General features: G+C 42.1%; 1 protein-coding gene across 1 annotated transcript; it reads left to right on the forward strand.

The window, feature by feature from the left end:
- The first annotated feature begins 1,163 nt into the window (after positions 1 to 1,163).
- On the forward strand, positions 1,164 to 8,813 carry LOC122993717 (Krueppel-like factor 6). Its single transcript, XM_044368102.1, has 4 exons — positions 1,164 to 1,492; positions 3,920 to 4,502; positions 7,050 to 7,173; positions 8,318 to 8,813. Exons 1-4 carry the CDS (start codon positions 1,391 to 1,393, stop codon positions 8,367 to 8,369), a joined length of 861 nt encoding a protein of 286 aa, XP_044224037.1. The 5' UTR covers positions 1,164 to 1,390; the 3' UTR covers positions 8,370 to 8,813.
- Positions 8,814 to 12,076: the final 3,263 nt, after the last annotated feature.

The raw sequence follows: 12,076 nt of genomic DNA on the forward strand, positions 1-12,076 counted from the left end.
AATGTGGTTTCGTGATAATAATCAAAAAATAGAAAGCACGCTTTGCAGCAAGAGACGTCAGCTCTCTTTTGAAGAGAGCCACAGGTGATTGAAATTAAAACACACACACACACACACACACACAGAGAGAGAGAGAGAGAGAGAGAGAGAGAGAGAGAGAGAGAGAGATGCACATTACCATCAGCAAAAGCAAAACCTGTCCCTCATGATATGTGTCAAGCTGCTGCCACTACAATAACCTCCACAGCATTTTGTGAATAATCATCTTTATGGCAACTCTATTATAACTTAATAGCTTATTAAACCGTCTCTACTGTCAAAGGGAGGCTCATAATAATTCTCATGGATCTCTGGACAGTCATGAAAAAGAAGAACTCTATCAGATTTGTTTCATAGACCACAGAAATTGATCAGATCTTTGACGATCCCCCTGAGTTTGCAGGCGCCTTGTAATATTGTTGCCGTGATTTGGGCTTTACTGAGAGGAGAAATATTGAGTCAAGTCCTTCTCTGCAGACTTTCCGCTCTACTTTCAAGGCTGAAGTTGCCAAAAGACAAGGTGTCAGTAGCCTCTATACACACACACACACATCTGTTTTATTGTATCTATTATTCCTATTTTATCTTATTTTATTTTAACTTACTTTTTTGATCAATAGGTATTCATGGAAACGTCTTTCTTTAATGTTAACTACATCCTCTTGTGCTGCTGTATCAAATTGAATTCCCCCTATGGGTCATTAATCAAGGTACATATTGCCTTATCTCTTATCTTGTCTATGTGAAGAAATAAAAACAGTTTAGTGTGACTGTTTCGAGGCTGGAGCGTAGCTGCACAGTGCCGCCAGCAGCCAGCGCTTCTCCTGTGACTGCCTCTGCTCCGGAGAAGCTGGAACTCTCATTCAAATTGTCGAAACCTCGACTTCCTCGTTGTGGTACGAGAGGAACCCGTTTATATAGCACTCTAAAAATAGCGCTGATTTAGCCCAATGGGAGACGGAGACGCTCCGGACTACGCACCAACCACAACAGACAGGATGAGTCGGCTCTGGCTCAGCATTGGCCAGGGGTGGTCTGGTAGGCGGGTGGTAGGCTCCTGCCATCTCATTGGTAGACGTGCCGAAACGTAATGTAATCACAGGGGGGTGGGTTTGTCTGTAATTTTGAATCGGGGGGGAAGTTTACAGTGAGCTGACGGACTTTTGGAGAGTTCAGTGTTGTGCGCTCTCGGTGCGTCACACGCTCAAAAACCTCCACTGGAAGCGCACGACTCCAGACTATTATACATGCAAATACAACCAAGACTCCAGCTTCTCTCTGAAAACAACAGACTTCGTTTTCTCTACAAGCTTTATTTCGGCTCTACTTGTGGCTGCATCTCAGGAGTGAAATGGATGTCATCCCTATGTGTAGCATCTTCCAGGAGCTCCAAATTGTGCACGACACCGGATACTTTTCAGCTTTACCATCTCTGGAAGAGTACTGGCAGCAGGTAACGATTTATCCCTCCATGTAAACATACAGCTTTGACAGATCGTACCCCCCTCTCCCTACCCACCCACCTCCACCACCTCGTCCTTCTCCTGCTCATGTGCGATTGTTTTACAGAAGTTCGGAGTATGTGCGTAACTTGCTTTCCAATGACAGCTGCGTGTGGACGTGCAAATGTCAAAGTTGTTTATGCAGTCTCACGTTTGATTTAGTGCAACAGTTAATATCAATTTCCCCCTGTTAGAAGTCGATTCACATGCATTTATTTGGGGAAGTGATGCAAGTTCCCTTCATGACAGATCCCTGTATTATTTCCATACGCTAGTTATAGTACATCTGTTGTACTAAATAGTGACTTTTTAGATGGCATATCACACTTCATGGGATAGCTTTTGATATCCTAAAATATCACAATAATATCCCCATGATACTTTAACTGACATAGTTTTACTGTGTGTGTGTGTGTGTGTGTGTGTGTGTGTGTGTGTGTGTTAAATATAGCATGCTTGCAGTTGTTTTGTCTCGTATGGTTTACTGCTGGGAAAAAAATAATAAATGTTACAGATAATTTCGGCTCATGCTGGCAGGTTGTAAAGGCACATCGGCTTGTGATAAAATAAAAACACGCTGTGTTGCAAATTTAGTGAGTGAATGGTGAGCCGTGAGTCTTTGCGCGTATCTCCTCCTCTCTCTCCACCTCTCTCTCTCTCTCTCTCTCTCTCTCTCTCTCTCTCTTTCTCGCTCACTCTTGCTCTCCGTCACACACACACACGCACACATACACACACACGAGAGAGAGAGAGAGAGAGAGAGAGAGTGACAGACTGACAGCAAATGAGAGAAAGATTTCTGTTCCAATTTGGCTCGACCCGGATGACAGAACAGAGGAGTTTTATACTGAAAACGAGGGAAGGGCGAAAGTCGCTTCTTGTTCGCTTGGGGAGAAAATGAAATAAATTGGCAGCACGCTTCAGATTTATCCTATCTTTTTTCGTCTATCAGCTCTCTTCGGGCTTCGGGCCAAGTCGCCCTCCCAGGCATTTAAAGCTCGCCAGAGATTTATCCAGCACTGCTGACGAGAAACATTTGCCTTGAATGCATTCTGTCCCATTCCCAAATTACTATGATGTTCCCACAATATTCCTAATTTAGACAAAGTGTGTCTTTGATAAGTTATAATGACCTTGTCATAGTTTATAATCTCCTATGACATTACCAGATTCCAGTTTCTATGATTTATAGACACATGGTATGCTTAATGGATTTTTTTTTAAATCTATCATGCTGTAATATTTGAATAATGATGCTGTTTGAGGCTTCATCTGTTATTTTAGTGTTTCTAAAAATGTATCAAGGTTACCTCTGAGTCTGCATACTTTCTAAGACTTTCTAGTTATGTAGTTTTGTTGGACTCATGCCCTCTGTTGTATATGCCTTAGAGCTGCATTTAGACTGATCAACCAAAGAGGGATATCCCCTTCTCACATAGTTTCATTGTAATACTCATCAGAGGCCTGAAGGGCAAAGTTTTGTTAAAGTCAAAAAAATAATTGTTGGAGAAATGTTTTTTGTTTTTTTCTTCTCAAATTCATCTCATGTCCCCAACCTGGAGGTACCACCGGTCTATTCAGCTCTACTATAATGAAATTTGGTTGTAAATACGAACCTGCTTCATATGGAGACTGCACAGGCCTGTTAGTTACCCTCATATCTGGCCTGTGCTCACTGACTACGGCGGGTTGAGGAAGTGCTCTCTCACTTCCTTTTCAAAGAAAATAAGCCCACAATCCACAGCAGCTCTTGCAGTATTCATGCCAGGCTTTTTATGGACCCCCGTGAACCAGACCTCCCTCCTCTCAGTCCCTGGTGTGCTATGTTATTTCTAGCGATGCCTCCGAATGCATTATTAAATCCACATTATGTTGAATAATTGATAGATTTAAAAGATCTACAAGCACTTCCCTAACCCAATGGGGGGCTCTGTAGCATATGTAAATTTCATGACCAACCCCAACACACACACACACACACCACCGTGCATGCATTCACGGGTAAGAGCACCTTATTCTTGCATGCTCTCAGAAGGAAATGTGGTGCTTGTAATCTTCCCTGATATGGCCTCAGCGGGCACCCTTAGAATGTACTTGACTATCTTCTGCATAGGACATTGTGTCTTGCCTCATTCCTGCAAGCAGGAAGGAAGCAGGGCCAGTGGTGTTACAGTGTCACAGCATTTCCCCCTCCTGCTGCTGCTGCTAAGAATAAACACAGTGTACAGAAGAACACCAGTTTGTGTTTCCCGTGAAAACAAATCACCTTTTTTCGGGGTGTTTTAGGGATTTTCCGGTGGAAGGAGAAGCGTTGTGTTACAGGCCTCAGGCTCTGTGCACCCATGAACTCACTGCTATCTCTTCTTCCCTCCGAGCAGACATGCCTCGAGCTGGAGAGGTACCTCCAGAGCGAGCCCTACGTCTCGGCCACGGACCTCAAATTTGAGAGCCAGGAGGACCTGTGGAGCAAGCTGATGCTCGCCTGCGGGGACAAGTCAAACGAGACGGACCCAAAGATCCCCCACATCAAGGAGGAGGAAGACAATCAGGACAGCCAGCACCTCGACGCCGGCGGCTTCAACTCCGACGCCAGCAGCGAGGCCTCGGACAGCTCCGAGGAGCTCTCACCTACCCTCGACTTCTCCTCGAGCTCTTTGACTGACATTCTGGGCGACGGTGGTGAAGACCTGGGCTCCACCATCATCAGCACGCCGCCGTCTTCACCCGAGCTGGGCAAGGAGAGCTCTGTCGCCCAGGTGTGGAGTGGGATACAGACTGTGCTGCACTCACCTGGGAAAATAAGGACTGGGGGCATGGAGAGGACCCTGGAGAGGTCAGGGCTGACCAGTGGGGAGGCGTCGCCTGATGGGAGGAGGCGGGTGCACAGGTGTCACTTCAACGGATGCAGGAAGGTGTACACCAAGAGCTCGCACCTCAAAGCACACCAGCGGACACACACAGGTAAAGAGGCTTGACAGTGTGATTATTTTATTTCCCCAATGCAAATGGTCAAGAGTGCAAACCTGCCATAAGAGGGAAATACAGCCCTGAAAGGTCATGTTTTTAAAACATTATTTGCAAAGAGAAACATCATCAACTCATGTGAGGGGCAAAAAAAACACTCAGATGCACAAGTAAAATGAAGTGAGGTGTTGTTTTCTCGCTCAAAGTCCTGCAAATGCTCCCACATACTTTGAATAGTTTGTCAAGAGGAATGCCCTCAACTGTGACCTAATTCACACAGTAGAACGTGACTTCATGCAGGGGAGAGGGAGACAGAGAGAGACAGGAGGGGGGAGGGATGTTCTTTTGTGACCGAGCAGCACCCAGAGGATGTGGATCCTGAAAACAAATCAACAGTTCTCAGATTTCACCATGGGAAAAAGACTCAGAAACTCACCAGTTTGCATTCACAGTTTAAAAAGAAGGCACAAAAAATAAAAAAAAGAAATGATGAGAATCTGACATTTGTAGTTTTTTGTCCGGGGGGTTCAAATGTGAGCAGTTTCCCTCGTCACCTTTGACCTCTGCCAAGCTGTTTACAGCTGTGCCGCCCATTAGCAGAGGAAGTCGCATTCCTAGCATCCTTCGCTGACCATGTTATCCCCATGGTTAATGGCCTTTAGGACCATTAGGAGCAGTCTCTATTTTTTCCTGCAGCTCACCACCATTACATAAGCTGTCTACTCGAGCAGCTCCTTAAAGCTGCATACCACAGCTCTCAAGACCCACAAGGCACGAGGTTGTTTTTCTCTTCAACTTACAGTAGCCTGCTCAATCTGCTTTGGACTTGTACAGGATCATGTTTTCTCTGACATTATAATTGGTTTTACCGCTCAGATAAGACACAACTGTAGATACTGAGTACATATTTAAGAGGTTGCATTTCAAAATGTGGGGGAAAAAAACAAATATACTGACATTTTGATTGATAGCTCAAATATACCACAATTATGGTTCTTGTCATGGGTCAGCAGATAAGAAAGATTATTTGACAAATTACTATCTATATCTACAAGTAGACTAGCTGCTATGTATTACTGAAGTACTGAAGGATACTCATCACAAAACTTGCAGGAATCCATTTGTAAATAACAAAAAGCACCTGAGCAGCGTTTCCCACACTTAGGCTCTATTTGGGCGGCCCGTTCAGGTAGATTAAGACCCGCCCACGTAGATAAAAATCTGAATTCCAGTTGTTTTTTCAATCAAGACACGCAATTGTCATTTCATAATACACACAGACCAGTGGACCTTCAGCCCCAAAGTGCTGCCAAGTATAAATATGACAACACTGCTCAGTCTGTGCCTCTCACAGAGCTGCTGGTAGAGTTAGCAAGTCTGATAAGAGACAACAGAGACGCAACGTCATGCTAATAACCTGAAGATTTATTCCTTTTCTGTGGCAGTAAACAACACTATATAACTAACTGCTATATTCAAAGCTTTACAAAATACATCAGGAGTGATGATGCTCGGCTAAACATTAACATGTTAAGCAGCAGCAGCTACGTACTGACACTCCCTCACACACACACACACACACACACACACACACACACACACTGGAAAGCCTCTTGTGGAGCCGCTAATGTTAGCTGAGCTGCAACACCGGTACCTCACAGAAACTTTTACAAAGGGCCACAAATGTGCCTCTAGTGACGGTCAAAGTTCCAGCTGAGTCTGAGAGCAGCAGCTCATGGTTAGTTGGCTTGCATTTCTTCTTCATTGTCACCTACATTTGCCGTCCATCTGACTGTCACCAGTCTGTTCAGAACCTCCATAAGGAGGCGTAAGGTAGTGGCGTTTCTGGTAGCAGTGAGTCAAAGTAGCTGAATCAATTCCAAGTGGTCCTGTGTTTAAAAATATGTATCAATACCTGACCCCAGTGTATTGATAACGTATCGCAAGTGGAAATATCGTGATAAGTCGCCATACTGATTTTAATACAGACAGGAATTAAAAATGTTTTTTCTTATTTCAAAGTCAGGAAAATTAAATATTCCAACTGTGCAAACAGGCACATGACCAAAGACTGAAGGGAACAACTGTGGACCAAAAGCAGAGTTAAAGTGTTTTGATCTCTTGAATATATTTTGAAAATGTGAAATGTATTTTATTCTGACATGTTCATCAAAAGGCAGAACTGATGTCTGTGTTCTGTTCCTTAATATATTTCGAAAGTGGAACATTTATTTTAATATGCAGTTTATTTATTTATTATTTATTTATTTCTTAATAGTTATTTATGTTGACATTTGCAATAAATACAGCTATTTATAAACCTTGTTAAAAGTAAACTAGTTTATTACTGAATCCATCCATCACACACTGCACCATCCACCACCACAAGTAAATTCTCAACCTGTGGGAAAAAAACAGCTGAGCGTTTGCTAAAATCTTTCAACGATGATGTCTAGCTAAGCTTTTCAAGTCTCTTTAAACTCACTGACGAAGAATGCACATCCCGATAAATGTTAATGTTGCGATTCCTGTCGATTTTTGCAGGTGAGAAGCCCTACAGGTGTTCATGGGAGGGCTGCGAGTGGCGTTTTGCACGAAGCGATGAACTCACCAGACACTTCAGGAAGCACACTGGAGCAAAGCCATTCAAATGCAGTCACTGCGACAGGTGAGAACACTGGAATGTCCTTCAACAAGTACCACAATGACAGAAGTTGACTTTTTGGATTGCCAACATTACAAGCAACCGAGGAGGTCAAGAATCACATGCCAACATGCTAGGAAACATTTTTGTTTTTTCCGTGGCACAAATAATGTTATCACTGTAATGCAATGCAAGTACTGCTTTATTGTATGTCCCTTACAATGATCCCCAGAGTTGGAAATCCAGCTCTTGTTTTTCTGAGTTTGCCCTTGGTGCCAAGGACTCCTTCATTACAATAGACCACTTATGTATGCAAATCAGTTTATCAAAATGACATTTCAGGTGGAGGGATGAATGAGGGTCAAGGACAGACTGACAGAATGGGATCTAGGTCAAGGGGTTGGATGGAAAGAGTACAAAGGGAGGAGCAGTGGGGTCGAATGGGGACTGTTGATGAGTGGAAGCCTGAAGGTGTCGTGACGAGGAGTGCGGGGAATGAGACCGGGGCCATATCTCAATGAGCCATCGTAGATTTATCATCCCCTATGTGGTTCTCCTTCTGACAGATAATGGCATTAGACAAACCTACGTATGTAGTTTGAGACTTAAGATTGGATGAGAATGTGGTATTATCTTCGTTCTTGGACCTAATGCCACGTTAATCTCATAGAGACCAAAATTATGAGCAGCAGAGTAGGTAAAAAAACATTAAACTCCACCTCCTAGTCAGAGATTAGAAGATTAGATCAGATATTTCTGACAGCTAAGAAACCTCCCAGTTAGCGAAAATAACTACAGAAGTGTCAACAAACTGGTGGCAAAATGGCAGCAAAGCCGCCACTGCTAGCAGTTACATCTAAATAATATCCATTAGCTTTAATTATCTTTTGTCTGATGTCATTTAAGTTACAATAACTTAATTTACTGTGGTGTATTGTTGGTATTTTTCTGTTTATTGATTAACTCTTTTGAGTTCGTCAGCACTTTTGCTAGTTAGCTAATGCTCATGCTAGTTAGCTAATGCTCATGCTAACTAACACATTCTTCTTCTGTAGTTTCTAAAAACAACTAAAACTTCTAAAACCCTGCCAGAGAGGAATCAAATGTAAAAGTGTATCTGTATATAAGAAAACTAATTCTCAAATCTTCTCTCTTCTTCTTTTATCAGGTGTTTCTCCCGTTCCGACCACCTGGCGCTGCACATGAAGAGGCACATCTAAGATGGCCTCTGTGTCGAAAGCCCTGAGGGATGATTCTGGTTGATTGTCCTGACCTGTGGGGGATCAGCGAGGCCGGTGTGTCCTGGGAGCGTTAACAGGAGCACCGCCGTGTTCCAGTCAGTGGAAAAACATGAAGCAACGCAGGCTATTATTTGCACCATACTTAGTGCCTCCAACACCTCGCTGTGGAGATTGCTCTTGAAAGGCTTTTACAGAGGAGCGGGAGGGCGGGGAGAGACTTTGAAAAAAAAAAAAAGTTAAACGGGAAAAATCTGGGTTGGAGAAGACAGGAAGAGACTCTTCTGTATGGTGTTCGACGCTTTTTTCCTGGAGGATTATGGGACTCCTGCAGGGGTTGCCGTTGCCTCCAATGACAGTGTGTTTGCCTGTGCGCATGGGGACTGTGAGTGCCTGCGACTGGATGCCTGTGCTGGCTTTATGGAGCGGATGGAGCTTGCATTGTGAAACTGCGAGTGAATGGCGTGGAGGGGTTGATGTTACACGGGGGAGGTTTTTTTTTCGGGGGGGGAGGGGGTGGGGAGGGGGTGGGAGGGGGTGATATCTGTTGTCTCACTGAGAATGAATGCAAGCAGAAAAAAAGGTTTTGTCTGTGCTGTTTGAGTCTATTGGCTGTGGAGAGGAGTAGGGGGGGTTGTTTTGGTGGAGTTAATTTACGAGAGAGCACCCCCTTTCTGCCTGGAGGTGGAACTACAGCTCCCAGTTCAAAAGTGGGAGGTGTTTTGTTTAGTGCAGCTATTAAATGTGCAATGTATTACGTAGCCTGTCTCAAAAACATACACGCTATAAAGCTCATTTTGTTGTCCATTGTGTAAGCTCTGTATCTTGAAAGAAAAAAACAAAAAAAACAACGGTTGTACACAAACAGTTATTGCCATTATAACAGAAGTTGCATGGGATCTGGGGATGTGTTGCTCACCTGTTTGCTTATTGGACAACAAAATTCCATTTGAGAGCAGCTACCTTCATATTACTCAATATCATAGTATTGTACAAAACACATAAGGCAGTCATTTTGATTTTTATGTTCTTAAGTTGGGGATACCACTATTGCTTGGCAACTGTCTTGATCATGGGATTTTTTGTTCCTTTTTCTTCACTTTTGCTCTTTTATTTTTTTTGTTCTATCTGTAAATGCACTGTTGACCTTACTGATGCCTTATGTAAGTGGCCTTGTCCTGTTAAATAGATCACTCTCTCTCTCACACACACACACACACACAAACACATACACAGAGGATGCGAATGCAGTAGTGTGTTATTGAATAGCTTTACAAAAAGGCTCTGATCCATACAGTCGCACCTTTTTCCCTTTTATCTCGCGACAGACTCCTCTAAACTCCTGAATAATAAAAAATAACTATATATCAGCTTCAAAATGACTGCCATTTTTACATTTCTGTGCATTCTTTGTTGACTATATCATAACAATACCGGAACTTAATCATATTCTCCAAAAATGACCCAGGTCTGAGACAGAATTGTGGAGCACTTGAAAAAGCAATTCAGTTTTGTAAAGGTTTTACTACTATGTAGTATAAGGTGGTGTGGATGCACTTCAGATGGACTGTAACTAGCTGTCAAAGGTACAGAGTCTTGGAAACATGTTCTCATGAAATGTGGTATGCTTAGCCACCAAGGTTGTTATAAATTAGGATTTAACGCAAAGAAAACATTTGCGTTGGGGCCATTTATATCCATTGATGTGTCAAAGGCTCTTTAAAAAAAGGATGTGTCCTCTAGAATAATGGCAACACTCTCAATCGTGAGTCTGTTTTGATGTTGTGTGTTTTGGTAAGTCTCGCCCTCGGGGTGAGTCAGTAATTTACTCAGTCCTGGTTTTAAACAACCTGTGATCTGACTAAACGGTACCAAAACCAGTCTAACCAGTTTATCTGAGCTTTGCTGCTGGTCTAGAGGTTTCTGTCTGTCTCTGCAGGTGAACTAAAATGAGACCAGGACCAGATGTTTCTCTGTACCGACTTCACTATATGCATGTTTTAACTTGACTTAAAAGGACTTCAACGCACTTCTTTGTGGGTTGATAAAAAAAATTCTCTGTTCTCTCTAGTTTATTGAAATTCACAATAACTCCATCAAGATAAAATCTAGGATATTTTCCTTACTTCCAAAAAACATTTTGGAGCCACGAAGTAAAACAGATGGAAGCGTTCAAGCGGTCATTAAACCTGATGTCTGTCACCCAGTAGTCAATCTCACAGGCAGCCTTATTGTAACCCAACAACTGTACAGGTTAACCTGGTCAACATTAAAGAAAACCAGTAGGCCGATGTTCCTTTTTACACTGAGAAATGTTGAAAATGCAAAGATATGTGCATTGTAAACGAAGAGAATTTTGTAAGGAAGCTTCTATTTTGAAAGGATATGGGACCAAAAACAAGCGCAGTGTGTTGTTTCTAAAGATGAACCAATAAAGACAAGAGGCTGAAAAATTATTGTAAAATAGACGCACTCCATCCTCCTTCCTTTGCTTCTATAACATCTTTTGGTTTTTTTTTTATTTGATTGGAGAACGTTAGAGCAAAAATGTTCGTTTAAAAAAAAAAAAAAAGGCATCAATAGCGCGTACACCTGTGGCCTATCATCTTTCAAGAAAAAAAAACAACAAAAACAAAAAAAACAACTCTTCAGACGTGAATTGTTCTGGACACTTGAATTGTTATCATTTTGCATTCTGGTGCCCGCTAAGTATTACGTTTTTTTTTTTGTTTTTTTTTTTAATTTCCCATGTGATTTCTTTCTCTGAAACTTTCAAAGACCTGAGAAGAAGCCCTATCTTTAGCTAGAGAATCTTTATTGGACAAACATGGAGATAAAATGTGACGCTCTATTTTTGTTTGTTTTATGGCATAACAAGATTTTTTCATTTGAAATTGTTTTGTAAAATAGTTTCTGTATGAATGTATTTTTTATTGGAAAATCGATAAAAAGAATTTATTGGATCTACATGTGCTTTTTGTTTTCTTTCTCCTTGCAGTTTGTCTCCCAGGACAAACAGGTCAAACAGGAAGTCTTTGTTTATTGGATATAGATTCCCAAAGGAGAAATTATTTGTTACCCCCTTCCCCTTTTCCCCGTAGAGGTCAAAGGTCAGGGTCGATTGCAGAACAGTGCCACAGTGGCGGGGATTCAGTGACTTGCTGACTGACACAGGGTGAGGAACATCAGTCTTGTAGTTAGAAAGCACCCAGTAACATCCATTATTTAGATTTATTAAAACTTCACATTTCGTTTGCCTCGTTTTGGCCATAATATCTATCTGTAATAACTGCATTATCTTCACCAAGTTAAAGGATAAGGCTCTAACCTATAGCCCATTGGTTCCATTGGTTCCTACTGAAGATGTAAATCTTGGTCAAAAATATGTAGTTTCCTTTTTTTTAAAGGCTCAGTAATTCACTAAAATAGCAGGGCAATGTAGTTTTCAGCAAGCAATGCTCAAACCAGAGTAAATAAAGTAAAGAGTGCACACATGGTAATGAGGGAACATGAGTGCAACAGTGTGGCTCGTTGATGGTACACCTAGTCTACGGCATGCACCAGTTTCCTGATTCAACTCTGAGCTATGATGAGCCAATAGTTGTCCTGCAGCTATCAGCTTATTTACATTAAGCAAATGTTTTTTTTGTTTTAGATTTACTCGTAGTGATGTCATGTTGTTCCCAGAC

This window comes from Thunnus albacares, chromosome 12 (genome assembly GCF_914725855.1).
Source record: "Thunnus albacares chromosome 12, fThuAlb1.1, whole genome shotgun sequence".
Taxonomy (NCBI): domain Eukaryota; kingdom Metazoa; phylum Chordata; class Actinopteri; order Scombriformes; family Scombridae; genus Thunnus; species Thunnus albacares.